The 19,922-nt window shown below is 36.9% G+C and overlaps 1 protein-coding gene and 1 long non-coding RNA gene across 3 annotated transcripts in view; one reads left to right on the top strand and one right to left on the bottom strand.

The window, feature by feature from the left end:
* Nucleotides 1-64: 64 nt before the first annotated feature.
* The window catches only part of LOC111818160, a 21,644-nt gene continuing 1,786 nt past the window's right edge, over nucleotides 65-19,922 (top strand). Inside the window, exons 1-2 of the long non-coding RNA XR_002822216.1 lie at nucleotides 65-274; nucleotides 14,867-14,966. This is a non-coding gene — a long non-coding RNA (uncharacterized LOC111818160). The remainder of the gene's footprint in view (nucleotides 275-14,866; nucleotides 14,967-19,922) is intronic.
* The window catches only part of Tbc1d23 (TBC1 domain family member 23), a 69,097-nt gene continuing 53,923 nt past the window's right edge, over nucleotides 4,749-19,922 (bottom strand). Inside the window, exons 14-19 of one of the 2 annotated variants that reach the window (XM_004636583.2) lie at nucleotides 18,809-18,948; nucleotides 16,741-16,785; nucleotides 13,556-13,644; nucleotides 12,336-12,471; nucleotides 10,697-10,891; nucleotides 4,755-6,331 (exon numbers count right to left, since the gene is read on the bottom strand). In XM_004636583.2, coding sequence (XP_004636640.1) covers nucleotides 6,250-6,331; nucleotides 10,697-10,891; nucleotides 12,336-12,471; nucleotides 13,556-13,644; nucleotides 16,741-16,785; nucleotides 18,809-18,948 — 687 coding nt within the window. In that variant the 3' untranslated portion in view covers nucleotides 4,755-6,249. Of the gene's footprint in view, nucleotides 6,332-10,696; nucleotides 10,892-12,335; nucleotides 12,472-13,555; nucleotides 13,645-16,740; nucleotides 16,786-18,808; nucleotides 18,949-19,922 lie in introns of both variants that reach the window. The other variant, XM_004636584.2, reaches the window with a different exon arrangement.

Raw genomic sequence — 19,922 nt, 5'->3', positions numbered from 1 at the left:
GGGCGGGGCCGCTGTGCTGGCTCAGGACGCTGGGAGTTGGCTGTGCCTTCTTGCCTACGCAGTTTTGTTTTGGCGGTGACTGTTTTTGCAGAGCTCGGGATGGATCCCAGGGCCTGCCTTGCATATCCTAAGCACGCGCTCTACTACTGAGTTACGTGTCTGCCTCAAACACCCATTAAGGACCGGTAAAGGGTTAGTTGCAATGCAGCTCGAAAAGAAAATTGCCTGCCGAGAAAGGAGTAAAGGGGCCTGCCCAAGTCGTGGCTTTGTGTTGGTAAATGTTTAAAGCAGCCACCCAGGGGTAGAAAAGTCCTCATGCCTAGGGTGGCCGATTCTTGACCTGTTAGGTGGATCACCTCTCTGGCCAGTGTAACCCTGTATGTTGATTGGCTATAGCCCTGTGAACAAAATCTCTGTGGCTTAATTTAGGCATGGTGGAAGTCGGCATGATCTATATAAAGGGAAAAGATAAAAGTTCAAATACAATATTCTTAACAAATCACCCAGATATACTGATACTTGCTAGTGTTCTATTTTTGGGTGCTTTAATGTCCCAAAACAATACAAGCCCAGTTATCTGAAACTAAGTTTATCATCTCCAAAAGAGCCTTCCTCACAGCCGTTTTGCTCATGCTCACCACCATTTATGCCTGGTTTTCCAATTTTCCCTAATCCCCAACCCTCCAAAAAAGGAAAATCTAGATACTCCTGTCTTTCAAATCTTATCTCCCACCTATGGTTAGGGATAGGGCCCTTTTCACTCTACCATGAAACATCCCTATATCCCTCTTCTATTTTTCATCACACCATCCATCCACACCTTCCTCATCCTGGGAAGACCTACAAGCCCCTCTGTCAGCATTCCTCTAATCATTCCTTCACAGAATTAGGTAAACTTGGACGGAGAGATGGCTCAATAGAATAAGCGCTTCCCTGGCAAGTGTAAGATCCTGAGTTCAATCCCTGGTACCACAAATAAATAAAAATTTAAAAAAAAAAAAGAATTAGGTAAACTTGGGGAATATGAGTTCTGCTTCAGGAGGGAGGGGGATATGCAAATAAGGGAGCTGAAAATAAGAAATAATTGCAGTCCTTTGCACAGAATAAGCACAGAAACTGAGATGAAAAATCCAAGAGAAAATATACTACTGAAAGCAAAAGACTAAACTTGGAAATGATAATATTGGGTTAGAGCTTTTTATACGGAGAAAAGAGCCTACATGTGTAGGTCTCCTTAAATATACACATACCTGCATATAGTTGTATTGAAATTTCTGGTACAATCCATTAAAACAATGAGTTGTGAACTCTGCTAACAGATGGTGACTTTGGACAAGTTACTTAGTGTATAACAAGACCACTGAACACTCCCACTAGACAGGTACCTCTAAAGTGAAAGTATCAATTAGAGAAAAATGGTGCACTGCAGGTCACTAGCTCTGAACTACAGTTCTCAAGACAACACAGGGCAGAGTGATTAGTATAGCAGCTATGACAATGAACTCTGGAAGTAGTAGAACTACTACTCACAACCTGCATGCTTTTGTTAAGTGTGCATCCATAGACTAGAGATACAGCGTAGGGTTGTTTTGATGACAATACAATAATGCAAACACTTAAATTGAGGCTGGGAATATAGGTAGTGGCAGAGTACATGCTTACCTTACATGCTCAAGGTCTTCGGTTTGGTTCCCACCACCTCCACAGAAAAAGTATATATAATCATCTGACATGGAGTGTTAAATGTTACTTAGAAGGCAAATATCCAAATTATGGAAAAGTTTCTTTTCTTCTTTTTGGCAGAACTGGGGATTGAATTCAGGCCCTTGCACTTATCAGGCAAGCACTTAGTCTATTGAGCCATCTCCCTAGCACCAGAAAAGTTTCATTTTTAAATGCTGCCACTGCAAACTGTAAAACTTGCATGGTCACAGAAAATGTCATTGTCAGCTCTAAGTCGCCAGGTGACAATCTCTATTGTTCTTATCATTCTGTTCAACAAATAAAGATCGAGCTCCACTCCATGTCAGGCACTGCTATAAGCACTGAGGATGCAGCAGAAATACCTTGTATTCATTTAAATATATATATATATATATAGATATCTATATATATACATATATATAGATATATATAGTATGATTTTTTTAACTGTTCTGCCTCCACAAATTAGTTGAAAGGATCAAATTGAAAATGTAAAAACACCTCCTGTGAGAAACTAACAGGGTAAATAAAAGACCAAATTGGATGGTAGATATTGGGAAAAAGGAAGAGAAGGTTCAAATGGGAAGCTGAACAAGGTAGGGAAGCAGGGGAGGGAAGGCAAAATGGAAAAACAGAAAAAGGAAAAATCTTTCGTAAATGGGAAGAAAGGTTGGAGGGAGGGAAGGGGAATGGGGAATGAAAGAATCAAGATATACTCTGCTCAGATACAAATTCCCTATGACTGTGATCACTATGTAGGTCAAAAGTGTGCCAATAACATTAAAAAAAAAAAAAAATCCTAAACCAGACATGGTGGTACATGCTTGTAATTCCAACACTACACAGTAAGTTTAAGGTCAGTTGGAATTACTTACTTAGACCTGAAAATAAAATTAGTGAATGCATTTAATGTCATGAATCAAATTGCACACTTTAGGGGCTGGTGAGATGGCTCAGTGGTCTAAAGCACCTACTTAGAACAAGCTTAGCAAAGCACAGGGAAAGCGGTTCAATCCCCCAGCACCACACACCAGCCAGCCCCGCCCCCTGGTGGGCTGAGCTGGCCACACACACACACACACTAAATAAATAAATAAACTTAAAAAAAAAATTGCACACTTTAAAATTATTGAAATATGAGCTGGCCACATAGCTCAGCAGATTAAAGCGCCTGCTTAGGCAGACGCAGAGTCTAGGGGTGTGCTGAAAGCGAATGACACTGGGCGTGGTGGCACAAGCATGTAATCCTAGCACTTGGGAGGCTGAAAACAGGAGGATCACTACGAGTCCGATCTGTGTAGCAAGACCCTGTAAGCCCTGTAGTAAACACATTAAAAATAAAAAAAATATTAAAAAATAAATTAAATTGGGACTGGGGAGATGGTCCTGAGTTTAATTCCCAGTACCAAAAAAGAAAACTGAAGCAATTATGGTGTACATAACTTTAACCCTAGCACTCTGACAGGCTGAGGCAGAAGGATTACAACCCTGTTTCAAAACTTTTTAAAAACAAAATCCTAATACATCTATATACAAAAATCAATTATACTTTGTGTGAATACTGGTGTTATAGCTCAGATCTAAAATGCCCCCAAGTCTGTTAAGAGGGGGGTCCTGAAGGGAGGCCATGAGGCCATGGAAGTGTGTCCAGGTGGAGTACATCCTTCTTGCTCTCTGCTGACTGCCAGCTTCTCTTTTGCTCTGCCTTTCCACCTTGCTGTATCTGACCTGGAGCCTACAACCAGGGACTGAATCCTTTGACAACTGTGGGCCAAAATAATCCTCTCCTACTTTACACTGCAGGTGTCAGGTATTTTGTTCCAGGAAAGTGCCTGACAGTTGGTACCAAAAGTGACATCATGGCTGAGACTCTTCCTGATCATGTCATTCAAAAGCCTTTGGAACTGGGTTGTGGAGTTTTAAAAAGTTTGGATATACAGGATAGAGAAAAAGCTCTAAAATGCTGTAAACAGAATTTTGGCCAGAGTGGTGATGGGGAATTCCAGCCAGAATGGCGATAAGAATGTGCAGAGTAGAGGCCAGGCTTACGAGATTCCAGTAGAATAAGGACTCAACTGGTCACTGGATTATAGGCCATGCATATTAGGTTCTGGCAAAGAATTTACCTACATTTTGCCTTTGTCCTCAGACTTCCTGTGAGGCTGAATTTTAAAGGTGGCAGACATGGAGGAAATTTCAAGGCAGCCTAATATTTAGACTGTGGCATGGGATATGGCTGATTTCTGCCATGTTAACGAGGAGATCAAGAGCGAAGGCAGACTCAAATGATGTGAGGCTTGGCCAGAAAGGAAGTGCCTGGAAAGCTGGGGCCAAGTAGATTGTGGCTGTTGAAAAAATTAGCACTAGGGGCCGGGGAGATGGCTGAGTAGAATAAGTGCTTCCCTGGCAAGTGCAAAGGCCTGAGTTCAATCCCCAGTTCCACCAAAAAAAAAAAAAAAAAAAAAAAAAAAAAAAATGATTGTGCAACATCAGTATAAATTTGGGTGAGCAAGTGGAGTTATTCTCTAAAGATAGTTAATACTACACCTTAATGAGCAATTGTAATTTCCAAAGTGTACTGAGTAAAGAGGAAACACTTCTCTTTTTTCTCAATTTAACCAATCTTCTAACTTTCGTGTTATTTCAGATGAGGAAAAATGAAGTTCATAGAAGCTAAGTAATTAAAGGTAATAATTTACCCCATGTACACTTTAATATCATTTGAGCTTTTTTAAAAAAGAAGTATCTAGGTTGCCCAGGCTGGCCTCCAACCACTGGGCTCAAGCAATCCCCTGCCTCAGTCACCTAAGTAATACAAGTGTTGTTGGATTATGGGTATGCATGACTTTGTCCAGCTTGTACCATTAATTTTTAGTTTTAAGCTATCTCTTTTCCTCATTTTGTAATGAACAGAAACAGGAATCTCATAGAAATATGAAATCTAATCATTTCAACCTGAAAAATAAAAGTACCTTTTTTAAGCTTTGTAGCATCTAGACATTTACAAAAGGGGAGAAAGAAAAAAGACACTGACTTTAAGAATATTTAGAGCAAACTGTACCAGTTTATTTACAATTTTAATACATATAAACAGTAACACAAACATCTTTACATTAATATTATGAAAAGTCCCATGGCTGAAATGGGCAAAAAATGAGACTTCAAAACATTTCTAAAGGGAATGCCAAGAAAAAGGGAAAATTGCAATACAACAGTTTTGGGGAAGAGTTATAAATATCAAGTATTGCACTAGGTGCACTTTCATGCAAATGTCTTCAACCACTCAAACTGCTTTAATAGTAGAAGAAAATTTCTTAAACTATGCTCCTTTTATTCACTTGATTTCCATTAAGTAAATTAAAGTAACTGGCTATTAACAGGGTACACGTAGGTATTTCTATCTACCTTTCAGAGATAACCTGTTGCATTTTAGGACATGAAGATCATATTTGCTATCTTCCAAAAAGATACTTAAAATATCATAGGCCTGTGAAGTGTTGTTGGATCTCTTACTAGTTAATATGGGCCACAGTAAATTAAACTTAGAAATCTGTAAAATAAAGCAGATCATTTAGTTTTGTCACATTAAGAAAAATCTCAAAGTGCTGAAACTTTAATGGAAGACAAAGCAAAAGAACAGAAAGAGATTTCAGAAATTGGTATAAAAACAGCTGAAATTCAATACAGCCATCTGCTTATGTGGCTTTTATTTAAGTGGATATTAGTGTGGTCACAGATCATCACCTCAGGTATATCAATGTGTGCTTAACATTTGTGCTGAAATAAGCTAAATTAAATAAGCTGCTTGTAATAGAAGTAACGGCAGCATACAATTTTGTCCCTAAAATGCTAATTTTAATCTTAACATGCCTACCTACTCATAATGCTTTCAACTTCTCCTTAGAAACCATTAAGATGAAATTTAGTATTCCTGAAGCACTTAGTAATCCAAATAATCACTTAGTGGAGCACAGATGACTTAGGAAGTGATGGCTGGATACTTCACTAGTTAATTTGTATTTTGAGTTGGCTGGAATCTTCATTAAAAAGACTGCATTCATTTTAACAACAGAAACAATGAACTAATTATTAACCTATGTTTTTTAGTTTCTGGTATTGCTCAGTGGGTAAATTAGCAATTGAGGATGTCTCTTCAACTAATTCTACTCTAATTTCCAACGAAGACATTGCAAATACATGTGTGCAGTTGCTTTACACTCTGAAAGTGATGTAGGCTCCCTTAAAACAGTTCTTCAAAACAGAACTGCATTCTGTGCCCTTTGTCCACAGGGCCTGAAGATAATTTCTTCAAAGTCATTTAATAACTGATCTTTATAATAAATCATTTTATAAAACTGAAAATGCAAAAGAAGATTTAAAAAAAGTTTAACCACCCAGAAATTGACTGCAATAATTTATACTTAGACCCACCATTCAAGCACCCTCATAAACAAATGAAAGGTCTCTGGTTAGTATTCAGTCAGTAAATATACGTTCATGTTTCTCTTGGTTGAATTCATTTAACTTAGGTAATTTTCTTGTATATTAACTTTCCAACGCATCCAAAACTTTCATGATCTGTTGTTTTATGGCTCTGGTAGCATCTCCTGCATTGGGAATCAAGTACCTACGGAAGAGAAAAAGCATTAATGTAGTACTTTGCCTTCAGAACTCGGCTGAGATACCACCTTTACTGGGAAGCTTTCCCTGACTCAAAAAGCCAGGATAGATCTCCACCCATGTACTACCCATAACTTATTTTAAAAGATACGTCAAAGCTTATTTTAAAAGAAAATATACAAACAATGCCATTTTGCACATTTTTACACAGCCAAACTTCTTACTATTATTAAATATACATAACTGGATAATAAAACACAAAGCAATCAAATAGAATATTTGGTGCCCACCACAGATAAAATGTAATCAGCTACAAAGTCATGTTTTTGATTTCTAATTCCAAATGACAACTTCCACACTTAATGGTTTAATACTGAGCAAGTAAATTTCCTGAAAACAGATTCAGATGTATGCAATAAGTACAGTTATCCCAATTTTATAGAGGGTTATGCACATTAAAAAATGTTATAGAATCTAAATATGATTTATTTATTTATTTATTTATTTATTTATTTATTTATGGAACTGGGGGTTGAACTCAGGCCCTTACTGAGCCATCTCCCCGGCCCCAATATGTTTTAAAAGTGAAATGCATCACTATTATAAAATGTTAACACTATAGATGAAATCCTTCTAAGAAAATAAAAATTTTAATACTTCATATAAAATCAACAAAAATTCCTCTATCTATCTATCTATCTATCTATCTATCTATCTATCTATCTATCTATATTTTTTTTTTTGGCAGAACCAGGGATTGAACTCAGGCAAGCACTTATTCTACTGAGTTACCTCCCTAGTCCCAGTGTTTTGAGTGTACTTTTTTGGGGGGTACCAGGGATCAAACTCAGGACATTGTGCTTGCCAAGCAGACGCTTGTGCCACTGAGCCGTCTCCATGGTCCTTCTACTGTATATTTTATTGGTAAGTGAAACATATGCAAGATAGTATAGAAGTTAAAAACAAGGGGAAAGAAATCTGGTTGATCTCCAACTATTATGATTATCTTTCAAATCTTTGAATTTAAAGTAAGTGCTTATCTATATACAAGAAAACTTGAAGACCAGCAAGATGGCTTAGTGGACTAAGCACCTGCTTAAGAAGCCCAGGGACCTAGGTTCAATCTCTGGTACCACATGCCACACCAGGCCTGCTCCTGGGTATGCTGAGCTGGCTACGAGTACAGGTGTGGTAGCGCTGAAAACAGAAAGTTCACTATGAGTCTGAGCTGTGTAGTGATACCCTGGACCAAAGATGTAAAATTGAAAAAATTATATCCAAGAAAACTCAATTTTTTTTTTTTACATATGTTGTACAGAGTCTACGGGGTCTCACTACACAGCTCAGACTCATAGTGATCCTCCTGTTTTCAGCCTCCCAAGCCCTGGGATTACAGGTGCATGCTACCACACTCAGTCTCAATCACCTGTCACAGCACCTGGGGGTTAGGGAAGGTCGAACCCTGGTCACTGCACCTGCCTAAGCAGGCACTTTAGTCCGCTGAGCTAGCTGGTCGGCCCTTAAAACTCAACTTCTTTATTAAAACTTACAGAAAAACCTTTAAAACAAAAATTTTAATTACTATTATACATGAATCATAATTCAAATCTTTTTTTATTAACAGTTATTAAAGTTATATAATCTTTGTCTCATAGAGAAGAACTGGGCAAGTATGTAAATATGAAAATTTTGTTTTGAGACAAGAGTCTCACCATGTAGCTGTGATTGGTCTTGGATTCACTGTGTAGCCCAGGCTGGTCTCTAACTCATGACAATTCTGCCTTGGGTCAGGGAGATGGCTCAGTAGAATAAGTGTTTGCCTAGCAAGCGCAAGGGCCTGAGTTCAATCCCCAGTTCCACCCAAAAAAAAAAAAAAAAAAGCAGCTCTTGGGTTTTAGGCCGGGGAGATAGCTCAGTAGAGTAAGTGTTTGCCTTGCAAGTGCAAAGGCCTGAGTTCAATCCCCGATTACACACACACAATAAATAAATAAATAAATAAAAATTTAAAAATTCTCCTGCCTCAGCCTCCTGAGGGCTGGGATCATAGGTGTGCACCACCACACCCAGCATGGATTTTGTAAAAAGTATATTAACAGTGAAATTGGAAATGATGTAAACATCAATCAACAAGAGACTGCTCAAATCAATCCCCTGAGAACATCCATACAATCACTATGGAGAACATCCATATCAACCACTACGAAGAATATGTGACAATGTATTTTTCATATTTTTAAAAAAATCAGAACATTTGAGGCTGCATTAGATTTAATATATGTATACATATATATAGAAAGATATCTAAAAAAATACCAAATTGTTAATATGATAGGATTTAGGGACATGTTCTTTATATTTTTCTGACTATTTTTATAGGATAAATACATTATCTATTAAAGATATTTTTAAATAGGATGTTATTATTACAGTCAAGATTTTTATTTTTAAAAAAGCAGGTATTACTTTCTTTGCATGAGGTACATACAACAGTACAGAATCATGACACTATCTAATGCTTGTCACTACCAAGAAGGAAGTGAATTAACTATCTCTTCCAAATGAGACTGATTAAAATTGCTCAGGGGCCAGGGAGATAGCTCAGTAGCATAAGGGCTTGCCTGGCAAGTACAAGGGCCTGAGTTCAATCACTGGTTCCACAAAAAAAAAAAATAAATAAATAAATAAATAAAAATAAAATAATTCCTCAGACATTACTTTAAGAACTCCCATAAATAAGTAAGAGGTGTATTATCGAATCTCTAGGAGAACAATCTTAACTGATGCAAGATGGAATGAATCACAGATTAGGAAGCATGAGCACTGTATTTGGTTCCATCACAAGCTAAGTGTCAAAAGTCTGGGAAATTAGTCAACCTCTTTGGCTTTTACAATCTGATGTATAGACTAACGGTAGCTTAGTTTCAAGATCAGTGTTGCTTATAGGCCTGTGACAGTCTATGGAGTTTTTTTATTATTGATACACAGTGAGATGGGGGCTGCCTGTTTGTAGCAGACTGTAAACTACTTGTTGAGTGCCCACTAACTAAAATGCTTGGAACTGTAAGTATTTCATAATTTTTTTGATTATGCAGTATCTGCATATACATAACAAAGTATCTTTATGATGGGACCCAAGACTGAATACTAAATTCATCTATGTTTTATATAAGCCTTAGATATATGACATAAAAGTAATTTTATACAATATTTTAAGTTTAGTACAGCCAGACAGCTCAGCAGATTAAAGTGCCTGCTTAGGCAGACACAGGGACTGGGGTTTGCAGGGACTGGGGTTCGATCCCTGGCATGCTGTGCTGTTCTTGCCCCCCAGGCATGCTGAGACTGTGACTGAGACCGGGCGTGGTGGCACGCACCTGTAATCCCAGCACTTCAGAGGCTGAAAACAGGAGGATCACTACAAGTTCAATCTGTGTACTGAGACCCTGTACTAAATACATTAAAAAAAATAGATAAATAAATTTAGTACATAAAACAGAATTTCACAATAAAGAATTTTCCACTTGTGGAAACACATCAGCACTCACAGTATTTTGGACTTTAGAGCATTTTGCATGTGAAATTTTTAGACAGGGATGCTCAACCTGTATTACATCACCACACTCTTCACAGACAGCAGTCAAAAACTTTTTCTGTTTTGTTGTTTTTTAGTACTGGACATTTAATCTGCAGCCCTACATATGCTAGGAAGTTCTTTACTACTGAGCTATATCCTTAAGCCCAAAAGAATTTTTTTTTTTCCAAAAGAATTTTCTTTTTTTTTTTTTTTTTTTGGAACCGGGGATTGAACTCAGGCCCTTGCGCTTAGGAGGGAAGCCAAAAGAATTTTCTGATGAAGAAAAGTAAGAACATTGACTTATATTCTAAGATAAATTTCTTATTTCACTGCAAACCAATATGTAGTGCAACACTGGAATGGATTCTATTGTATTAAAAAAATCTATGAAATTAAAGATGGGCACGGTAGTACACGACTGTAGTACTAATTACTTGGAGGTGGCTGAGGCAAGGAAGGAAAGTGCAAGCCCAGTCTTCACAAGTTAGTAAGAACCCATCAGAAAGAATGAAAGAATGCAAGGAGAGGAGGGAGGGAGGGAGGGAAAAAAGGACGTAGCTCAGGGCAAAGGTTCAATTCCCAGTACTGCACAGGCTAGGGGAGGGGGCTATGCAATTAACTATGGCACTTACTGAAACCACATATGACTCAGAGCTGGGGAGAAAAAAAGACAGTGAGGAATACTATACAAGTGCTTCAGGTATCTTGTTCCACCACCCATTCCCCAAACGTGAGAAAACAAAATGTGCTTAATAATGACTTGCAATAATTCAGATATTATTCTAAGAAACATCTTACCTTTCAATAGCCAAGATTTCTATTCCTGAAGCACTGCTATTTCCATACTTGAAGGTAATTAGCTCAGGATGCTTTTTTTTGGATGTGATCTTAACTACAGAATTTAGTGCTTGTCGTGACTGTATATAAGCCAATCCTTTCCGTGAAAGAATCTCCCTTAAACAGTACATATGCGTGGCAGTAACCAACAGATGACTTGAGAGAGAGAGAGAAAAAAGAGCATTAAAAGACAAAATGTTTTCAATAAAATTCAAAAGAGGTGCTGTTTCAATAACTCTAATTATAAAAAATGTTTATCTCTAAATAAAATTACTTTTAGTATAAAAACTATAAACTACGCAATAAATTTAACTTTTGTTTAATCATATGCAAAATTAAAGTTTTACTACCATAAATATAAAAGGCATAATACTCTGTAAATGCAACATAAAAAGCATTAAAATAGTAATTTTACATATATTCAAAACTGTTCTGCATCAACACAGCATGGTCTGTATCTAGTATCAAAGACCACTAGGCAATGGTTGGGCTTCCTTACATACTTCATGTATGTTGTGTGCCTGAATCTAAAGACAAAATGACCACAGAATTATTAACACACCCCTTCTATCTGAGCTCATTTTAACACAATAACAGATTTATAATACAATAAAGACAGTATTAGTAACACAAGAATCAGACAAGTCCAGAATATGGAATAATCTGTAGGACAACTGTGGTGGACTCAAGCATTTGTACATCATGAAGAGAAAGAGCAAGTGAGAGGTAAAGGTCTAGTACAGCAGTATAGGGAGTGAGAACAAGGAGGCAAACAAATGCAACGTTTTAACTAAAACTGGATTCTGGATCCACAATGAAACAGCCTATAAAAGGTAATTTGGAGACACCCTGAAAACTCTATGATCTGTATATTGAGTGGTACACATTTTTTCAACATTAGTTGGGGTAATGTCACTGGAGTTGTGAAGAATGTTCTTATACTTGGGATATTTATGCTAAAGAATTTAGTTGGTACAGAATATCAGTTTTCTTTTTTTTTTTTTAAACTGTTTGTTTGTTTATTTATTTATTTATTTATTTTGTGTGTGTGTGGCCAGCTCAGCCCACCAGGGGGTCGGGCTGGCTGGCATGTGGTGCTGGGGGACTGAACTGCGGTCCCTGTGCTTTGCTTAGCTTAGCTTGTTCTAAGTAGGTGCTTTAGACCACTGAGCCATCTCACCAGCCCAAGTTTTATTTTCTTTTGTGGTACTGGGGACCAAACTCAGGACCTTGCACTTGCCAGTCAGGCACTTATGCCACAGAGCTATATCCCTAGCCCAAGAATTTAGTTGTGATGTGTCATATCTATAAAACTTCATGAGAAAGTTAGACAACTATAGGTGTACATATGCACATCCATAAATGTAATGGTGAAGTGGTAAGAACAAGTGAATCTAGGAGATTATTTTAGAAGTGCTTAGTGTACTATTTTCAAGATAAAAATTACACAAATATTTTTAAACGTCAAGACACAATAAAAGACGAGAGAAGAAAATTATATCCTATTATAGCTGGATAAGTAAAAGGTCTTTGTAATTCAGTTTTACATGATTAACTCCTACAAATTCAATTATACTTCTAAAGACATCTTTAAAGGTACCTAGGAAACATATGTCCACTTTCTTTCACTTCTTTACAAGGAAAATGATGCTTGATGTCGGGCTTGTTTATCCAAGTCTGAATGTTGACAACCTCTTTTCTATCATCATCTGACATTGAAGAACTGTCAATTTCATCTACAAAGAATTGAAAGTATTAAATGTGAATATTGCCAACTTTAAAAATGGTACGTTTCCTAACTGAAAAAAAAACCAAACCCCTGCACTAGATTTTCTTAGGGCACGAAACATTGCTATGAAATATGTCTATATGGTAAGAAAGTAAGGTGAAAATACTAAAACTACACTTAAAAAGGAATAAAATAAAATATAATAAAATTGATGCAGGGATAAGTCAGAAAAAATTTTATGCAAAAAATATAGAACAGTTTAACCTTGTTTTTCAAACTTAAGAAAGAAGAATTACAGTCTCTAGGGTTAATACTGAGAAGTGTTCTTTTCTTGTCTTTTTAAAAATAAATACTTCAAAATATAGAGACATAATGATCAAGGAAATCTCATATATCCAGCTTAAGTAACAGTGAAACCTACGTGTTTCTCTCACTGCTCACACCCTTTCACGTTGTCCACAAAAAAGGAGTCTTGTCTTTAGTATTAATTAGGACAGTCGGATGAAATTATAAATGAAAGTAATAACTTCTTTAAATGTAAATGACTGCCACAAAGGTAAACTTCCCTGCCACAGTATAATCAACACATGGCCCTTCAGGTTACTGCTTCCAGTTTCAAAGGTTCCTTTCAGATATTTCAATTTACAATTCCCTGAACCCCAGTCCCACAACTCTCACAGTGGATGATTAAAGGAATTTAAATTCACACATATGCATCTAAATACAACTTCTATACTGCTAACCATCACTTCATCAGCTTAGACATCTCCTCAGCCTCAGCCGGGAATCCCTAATGTCCAAAGCCTACTTTTGGATTTCTAATAAACGCAATTTAAGATACCTAAAATTGAAGTTTTCACAGAAACTCACAAACTCTCCAATTCTCTCTGCAGAAGAAAGTCAGTGTAATTTTCTTTGACACCAGAAATTGAACTCAGGATCTTGCATTTGCCAGGCAGGCGCTGCGCCACTGAGCTACATCCCTGGCTATTGTGCTGTCTTATGAAGAAGGTGTATGCTATTCCTGGGATGACTCCGTAATCACTCCTGAGGAATGAGGAGGAAGTCTATGGACAAGCACATTACTACACCTGTATCGTATTCTTCTTCATCCCCAATGCTGAACACCGGCTTTACACCACGGTAAGGCTTGCCCACTCGGTCACTGCTGCTTACATGCCTATAAGCAAAGAATTTTAGGGGAAATCATCATTTAAGGTGTTACCAAACATTTCCACCACGCATCCCTGGATATTGAGACAAATGTAAATATTCTTTGCTGCCTATATGCCACCCATTTTAGGACAGCTATGTTAAGGAAACTGAAAGAAGATAAATTATGTCAGCAAAAGTGGCATAAGGATTTGATAGGCTGAAAGTTCCTAAATTGTAAAATTTAATTTTACACAATTTTAATATTCACTTAAAACTGAAGATCTGCTTTTGGGGGGTTCTTCTGGTGGAACCGGGGATTTAACTCAGGTCCTTGCACTTGCCAGGGAAGCACTTATTCTACTGAGCCATCTCCCTGGCCCCCTCTGTTTGGTTTTAGGGAAGTTACATAATCTCTGTGCTGTTCCTCACCTGTACAGTGGTAATAACAATATCTGTCCTTCAGGGTTACTGTGAGAACGGAATCAGTTAATTATTTCACAAAAGCTCTTAGAACAATGCTTAGTGTATAGTAAGTGCTACATAATATATTTACTAGACAAAACAGGTTATGGTACTAAGTGTTCAAATTCTAGCAAGAGTGCTCAAGGCTTCTCTTCTACATCCAAGTGTCTTATAGAATTTTTCTTCCCATTTTTATTACTGCCAATTTTTTTGCGTGAAATGGCAGAAACATAAATGACACATAGATCTAAACCTGTTAGTTCTGCAGGAAGTTTGACTGACCTCTCTTTAATGTACTTAACACATTACTTTTCACATAATCCAAAACCAAAAGGTGAAGTTACAATATCTGAACAAAATACTATACCTTTCTAGGTGGAAAAACAGTTTTCTGTTAAGATTAGCCTTTTTTTTTTTTTTTTTAATCCCCATACTGGGAATCAAACTCAGAACACTGTGCTTGACAGGCAGGCGCATGCTGCTGAGCTATATCCCCAAACCAAGATTGGCCACTATTAAAGGAAGACTAGGTTTTTTCTTTGTTGTAAGTCATAAAGGCACACAATTTGATGTTATCTCACCCAGGGCTTTCTTATAAACTTTCAACTCTGTTCATTAGAAAATGTCTTAGTTGAAATCTGTGGGTATTACTCCCCCAGTCTGGTGCTACAGGAAGGTAGTACCATCTTTTTAAGAAGCAGTCTACGGGGAGATCTTTGGTCAATGGAGGTGTGCCCTTAAAAGAGAATAATGGGACTAATACTCTTTAGAACTCTTTCATCCAGCCATTAAATGAACAGGTATTAGGGGGTGCATGCGGTGTGTGTGTTGTATGCGTGCCCATGTGAATATGCTGCTAAATACTCAGAGCCTCACACATACCAAGTAAGCGCTCTACCACTAGGCTTCATGTGCCCAGCCTTTTTATAATACTGACATAGGATCTTGCTAAACTGCCCACACGAGGCTGCCACTGTGGTCCTGCCTCAGGTTCTGAGGACCTGGCATTGTAGGCACGGTCCACTGTGCACAGCTGTGGTGAATGGTTTTGCTCCTCTCTGCTTTCCCCACCATATATGCTTCCTGCCAAAAGAAATGAGCTCAATTCTCCACAAAGTGAGCAAAAACAAAATTTTCTTCCTTTTAAATTATTTCAGATGTTTTGTCACGATAACGGAAAGCTGAGAAACACAGGCAGTTTGATATGACAGAAGTAGGTAGTTCAAACAACCTTAAAACTCAGATTCAGCTTGCCATCAAAAGGAAAGGAAAGGTAACCGTTTTCTTTATCTACAAATGCATTAGTGCCATCTCGATTATAAATTTTCATGAAATTAAATTATAGGTTCTGTCCTATTAAAAGCATAAACTGGTAGAACACACACCCCCCCGCACACACAAATAAGAAATAAAGATCACATTTACAGTAAATGCCAGAACCCCATACCAGAAAGTATGACAAAGACACATTGAAGTTTTTATGAATAAGAATGCTGATGATTACTCTGAGATGTTTCCTAAGACTGACTAAAAGTTAATGAAATTCAATAGCTTGGGTTTATTTTCAATGCTTAGCTTTGATTGGGCTATTTCTAAAAGTAGGTTTAAAATTTTTTCCTTAATTTCTTTTGATAAATAACAGATACACCTACAAAATAGTTTGGACAAACTTTTACTTAATTTATTGGGCGCAGGGGGCCTGCCCATTAGCTCAGTTGTTGAAGTGCCTGCTTAAGCAAAGCAGTCAGGCTCAGGATTCTGTGGTTCGATCCCCAGCTCCTCAGGCCTTACCAGACCTGCCCTTAAGGCAGCCTGAGCCAGGGGGCTAAAAAAAAAATCCATCTCAACTTTAAAAAAAAAAAATATTGAGCTCAGAAATTCAAGTTACTCTACTTTTAACTAAATTATGTTTTCAAGATAAATTATATCTATGTGAACAACAGAAACTGAAAAATTAAGATTCTAGGAGAAAATTTAGAAGTTAAATAAAATTATACTACCTTAATGGTCTTTTAACAGCAGAAAATAGATGATTCAAAAATAGATTAATTTTTTTTTGCAGTACCAGGGATTGAACTCACCCTAAAATTTTAAAAGAAGCAATTTCCTCTGAAAATTGCACTGTACAGTAACAGTAACAAAAATTGAAATAATATAAATTTACACAATGTAAACAAATTTAAAATTTTGAGGTTGGGGATATAGCTTAGCGGCAGAATGGACATTTTGCATGTATATGGTTCTTGGATTCAGTCACTGACAAAAAAATTGTTTATTATTTTGGGACTATAATTTTCTGAAGACAGTACTGTAGTAAAGTATCTCCAAAGCTTGACTGTATACATACTCTTGTTTTACCCTTCCCTGCCTCAGAATAAAAACTTCAGGACTTATGTCTTAGGTATGAAGGAGTTTGATTTATATTTTAAGAATGAGAGGTAGAAACATGCAAGAAAAAATCAAAATGATCAAGCAACAGCAAAAAACAGATTCATCAGCATGACATATCCTACAAGCAGAATAGGAAGTGGTCAGCTTTTGAAATAGCTACATGACAGTTTAGCCAAGATAGCACAAGGCACTTATAGGTAGCATGAGGGGTACATGAGGAATGCTGAGAGAGGATGCGTCCACAAAGCCGCTCTATGCATTGGCTTACCGCTCTGTACATGATCTGTCTGGCCAAGGAAGATTGAAAGACATTCTACAGCAAATCAAGGTAGAGGACAGAACAAAAGGATTATAAAAAAGTGAAACAGCATCATCAGTTTTTGAACCCAATTTCACATTACAAAGAAAACATTTTAATCACCCCAAGTATGAAAAAAAAAATTAAGAAAGGCCAGTTTTTGGTGATATTTTAATAAACAATATCTTCAAATAATTAGTTATCCCTAGCCTATTTTAAAGTAAAATTTTAAATGTTCAAGCCACAAAATGTAGCAGTAATAATACTGTAATTTAGCATTAAAAAGGCTTTTGAGAACAGGTATTACTGAGCAAACAAATTTTTCTAGCTTGACAAAACACTTAATAATTATTAGAAGATAGGCTCCTTATTTTGGTACCAGGAATTGAACTCAGGACCTTGCACTTGCCAAGGAGGCATGGTGTCAGTGAGCTATCTCCCCAGCCCCTTTCAATAATTATCAGTAGACTATTTTAAGGTACAAATTTTTGGATTACTAAAAATAACCCATTGCCTTCTTTTTTCTTTTTGAGAACAGGGTCTTACCCTGTAGTTCTGAATGACCTCCTGCCTCAGCCTCTTGAATGCTGGGGTTATAAGCATGCACCACCATGCCTGGCTTCCATTCCATTCTCTTTTGCTATTTATTAAATGTGAATACATGTACATATATGTACATGTACTATACTAAAAAAGGGATAAAGAACAAATTCCTAGCATTCAGTTCTTAAACTCAATATATTTCAACTTTCCAAGATACTAGAAGACATAAAAATGAAATCAAATAGTGTACGCTAACTTAGAAACAAACTTCAAAATTATAAGGTTAGGTTTGGCTTAGGCAAGCACAGGGACCTGGGCTCCATAGCTGGCACTATATGCTGCACTAGCCCTACCCCCGGGCACCCTGAGTCAGTTACTAAAACCAGGCATGGTGGCACATGCCTGTAATCCCAGTGCTGGGGAGAATGAAAATAGAAGGACCACTATGAGTCCGAGCTGTGTAGTGAGACCCTGTACCAAATACATAAAAAATAAAATAAATTTTAAAATTTTTGTTAAAAGGTTAGGTTTAAACTTTATACATAAGATCAATCAGATAAAAAATACACAGTTATAATGAACAGTATATACCATAATTCTCAAACTTATTTATCAATTGTTCACTGCACCTCTGGTTTATGAGTCACAAGGAAAATGGAATTCACTTATATTTGTAAAAAAATTTGTATGAAGATCTAAACTTAAGAAAGTTGGATCCTACCATATCCAGTATGACCAAGTTGCCAGGTTTTAAAGTAGCTCTGTAAGATCACTACATCTGATACAAGACTCCCCATCCATTTGACATCTGGGAAGCAGGTATCACAAAATACAACACATACTGAGTTATTTAAGGACTTGGGGGGGAGGGGATGGATCCCAGGGCCTTGGGCATATAAGGTAACCACTCTTCCACTAAGCTATGCCCCCAGCCTTTGTAATTTCATTCTATTTTGACAAGCTCTAAATTATTGGAGCTGGACTCAAATTTGTGTTTCACCTGCCTCAGCTTCTTGAGAAGCTATGATTGCAGTTCTGCACCACCATACAAAAGGGACATTTGTTAAAAAAAAAAAAAAGAGAGAGAGAGAGACAGAGAGAGAGAGAGAGAGAGAGAGAGAGAGAGAGAGAGAGAGAGAATGCCCCTAAAAGTGATATTTGTGTAGTTGTATTTAAATGAATGACATCAGGGGGTAGATTATTTGTAAATCATTCTGAGCAGCAAAAAAGGAGACTAATCTTGATAGTCAAATTTTATAGCAGTGAAGTACATCCGTAAAAAGAAAACTATGAAATCTAATAGAAAATGTACTTTAAGATCCTTTCCTGTAACACTTTTAACTGATATTTACTTACTGCAACACATTTCTTTTACTCATCAAAGCACAATGTACACATGTATGGAAACATGACGTGAAATCTGCTATGCACAGTTAATACGCATTAATAATATGAATAAAAAATAAACAAATTTATACTACATAAGAATACTCACCGGTCCACAGGAGTTGATGTATTCTCAATAAAACTGATAACTTTTTCCCTGACATTAACGGATTTTGTCTTCAAAGCGACAGTCATTTTATTTACCAGTGATTTCATTCCTCTGTCATTTGAACCATTAGAAGATTCACCCTGAAAAATAAGAACTAGATAGAAGTGCTTCCCAAATAATTAGCAGACACACTACTGTTAAAGATTATCCCTACATTATATTCCCACCAAATTCATGTGAAGTCTTATTTGCTAGTACATCTCAGAATGTGATTATATTTGTAGATAGGGCCTTTAAACAAGCAACTACATTACTTTAGGCTGGAATGGATTCTACTCCCATGCTCCTAAGAGAAAAAGTCAGGTCAAGGCCATGTGAGGACATGGGAGAAGGGAACCAAAGAGCTTCATGGGGAGAAGGTAACCAAGAGGAGGGAGGACTCAGGATAAACCAAGTATGTCAACATCTTGATCTCAGACTTTGAGCTTCTCAAACTTTAAGAAAATAATTTCTGTTGTTTAAGTCACCCAGTCAGTGGTTATTTTGTTAAGGCAATACTAGCAAATTCACTAAGCGAAGCTATTTTTAAAATGTACAGAAAAAAAAACCTAAAGTGTATCTGTACATTTATATGTATAACGTCTGAATTATCTTCTGTACTAAGAAATAATTGATCTTTCTGAACTCAGTCTAGTCTATAAACATAAAGAAAAGCATGATAAAACTATTTTTACCCATTTGCCAATTTTTTTTTTTATTTTCTACATCAAACTAATATGCATTATATATCCTTAACCTCTCCCTTTCACTTTATTTATGATTCCCACAGTGTGTGCCTGTGGTAGACTCTTGGAGAGAAGCAATTCAATTATAAGTTTCTAGATTGCAACTAAAACGAGTTGGTACTTGTACTGGATTTCTCAGAAAAGTCCCAAGGAAATTTGAAGATGTCTTACAGTTCAACAAGTGTGATGATGCATAAATAAATAAAGCATCCCTTGGCTTGAAATACACTACACTGGCATCTGACATTCAGACTTGGCCGGGGGAGAGACATCTTGAGACACATGAATGCTAGTTTGTCATGCAAATAATTCCAGTGATCTTAATTCCA

The sequence above is a fragment of the Octodon degus genome, unplaced genomic scaffold (assembly GCF_000260255.1).
Source record: "Octodon degus isolate 3935 unplaced genomic scaffold, OctDeg1.0 scaffold00081, whole genome shotgun sequence".
NCBI classification, from domain to species: Eukaryota; Metazoa; Chordata; class Mammalia; order Rodentia; family Octodontidae; genus Octodon; species Octodon degus.
Note: the sequence above shows the minus strand (reverse complement) of the source record. Positions and strands in the feature narration are given on the sequence as shown.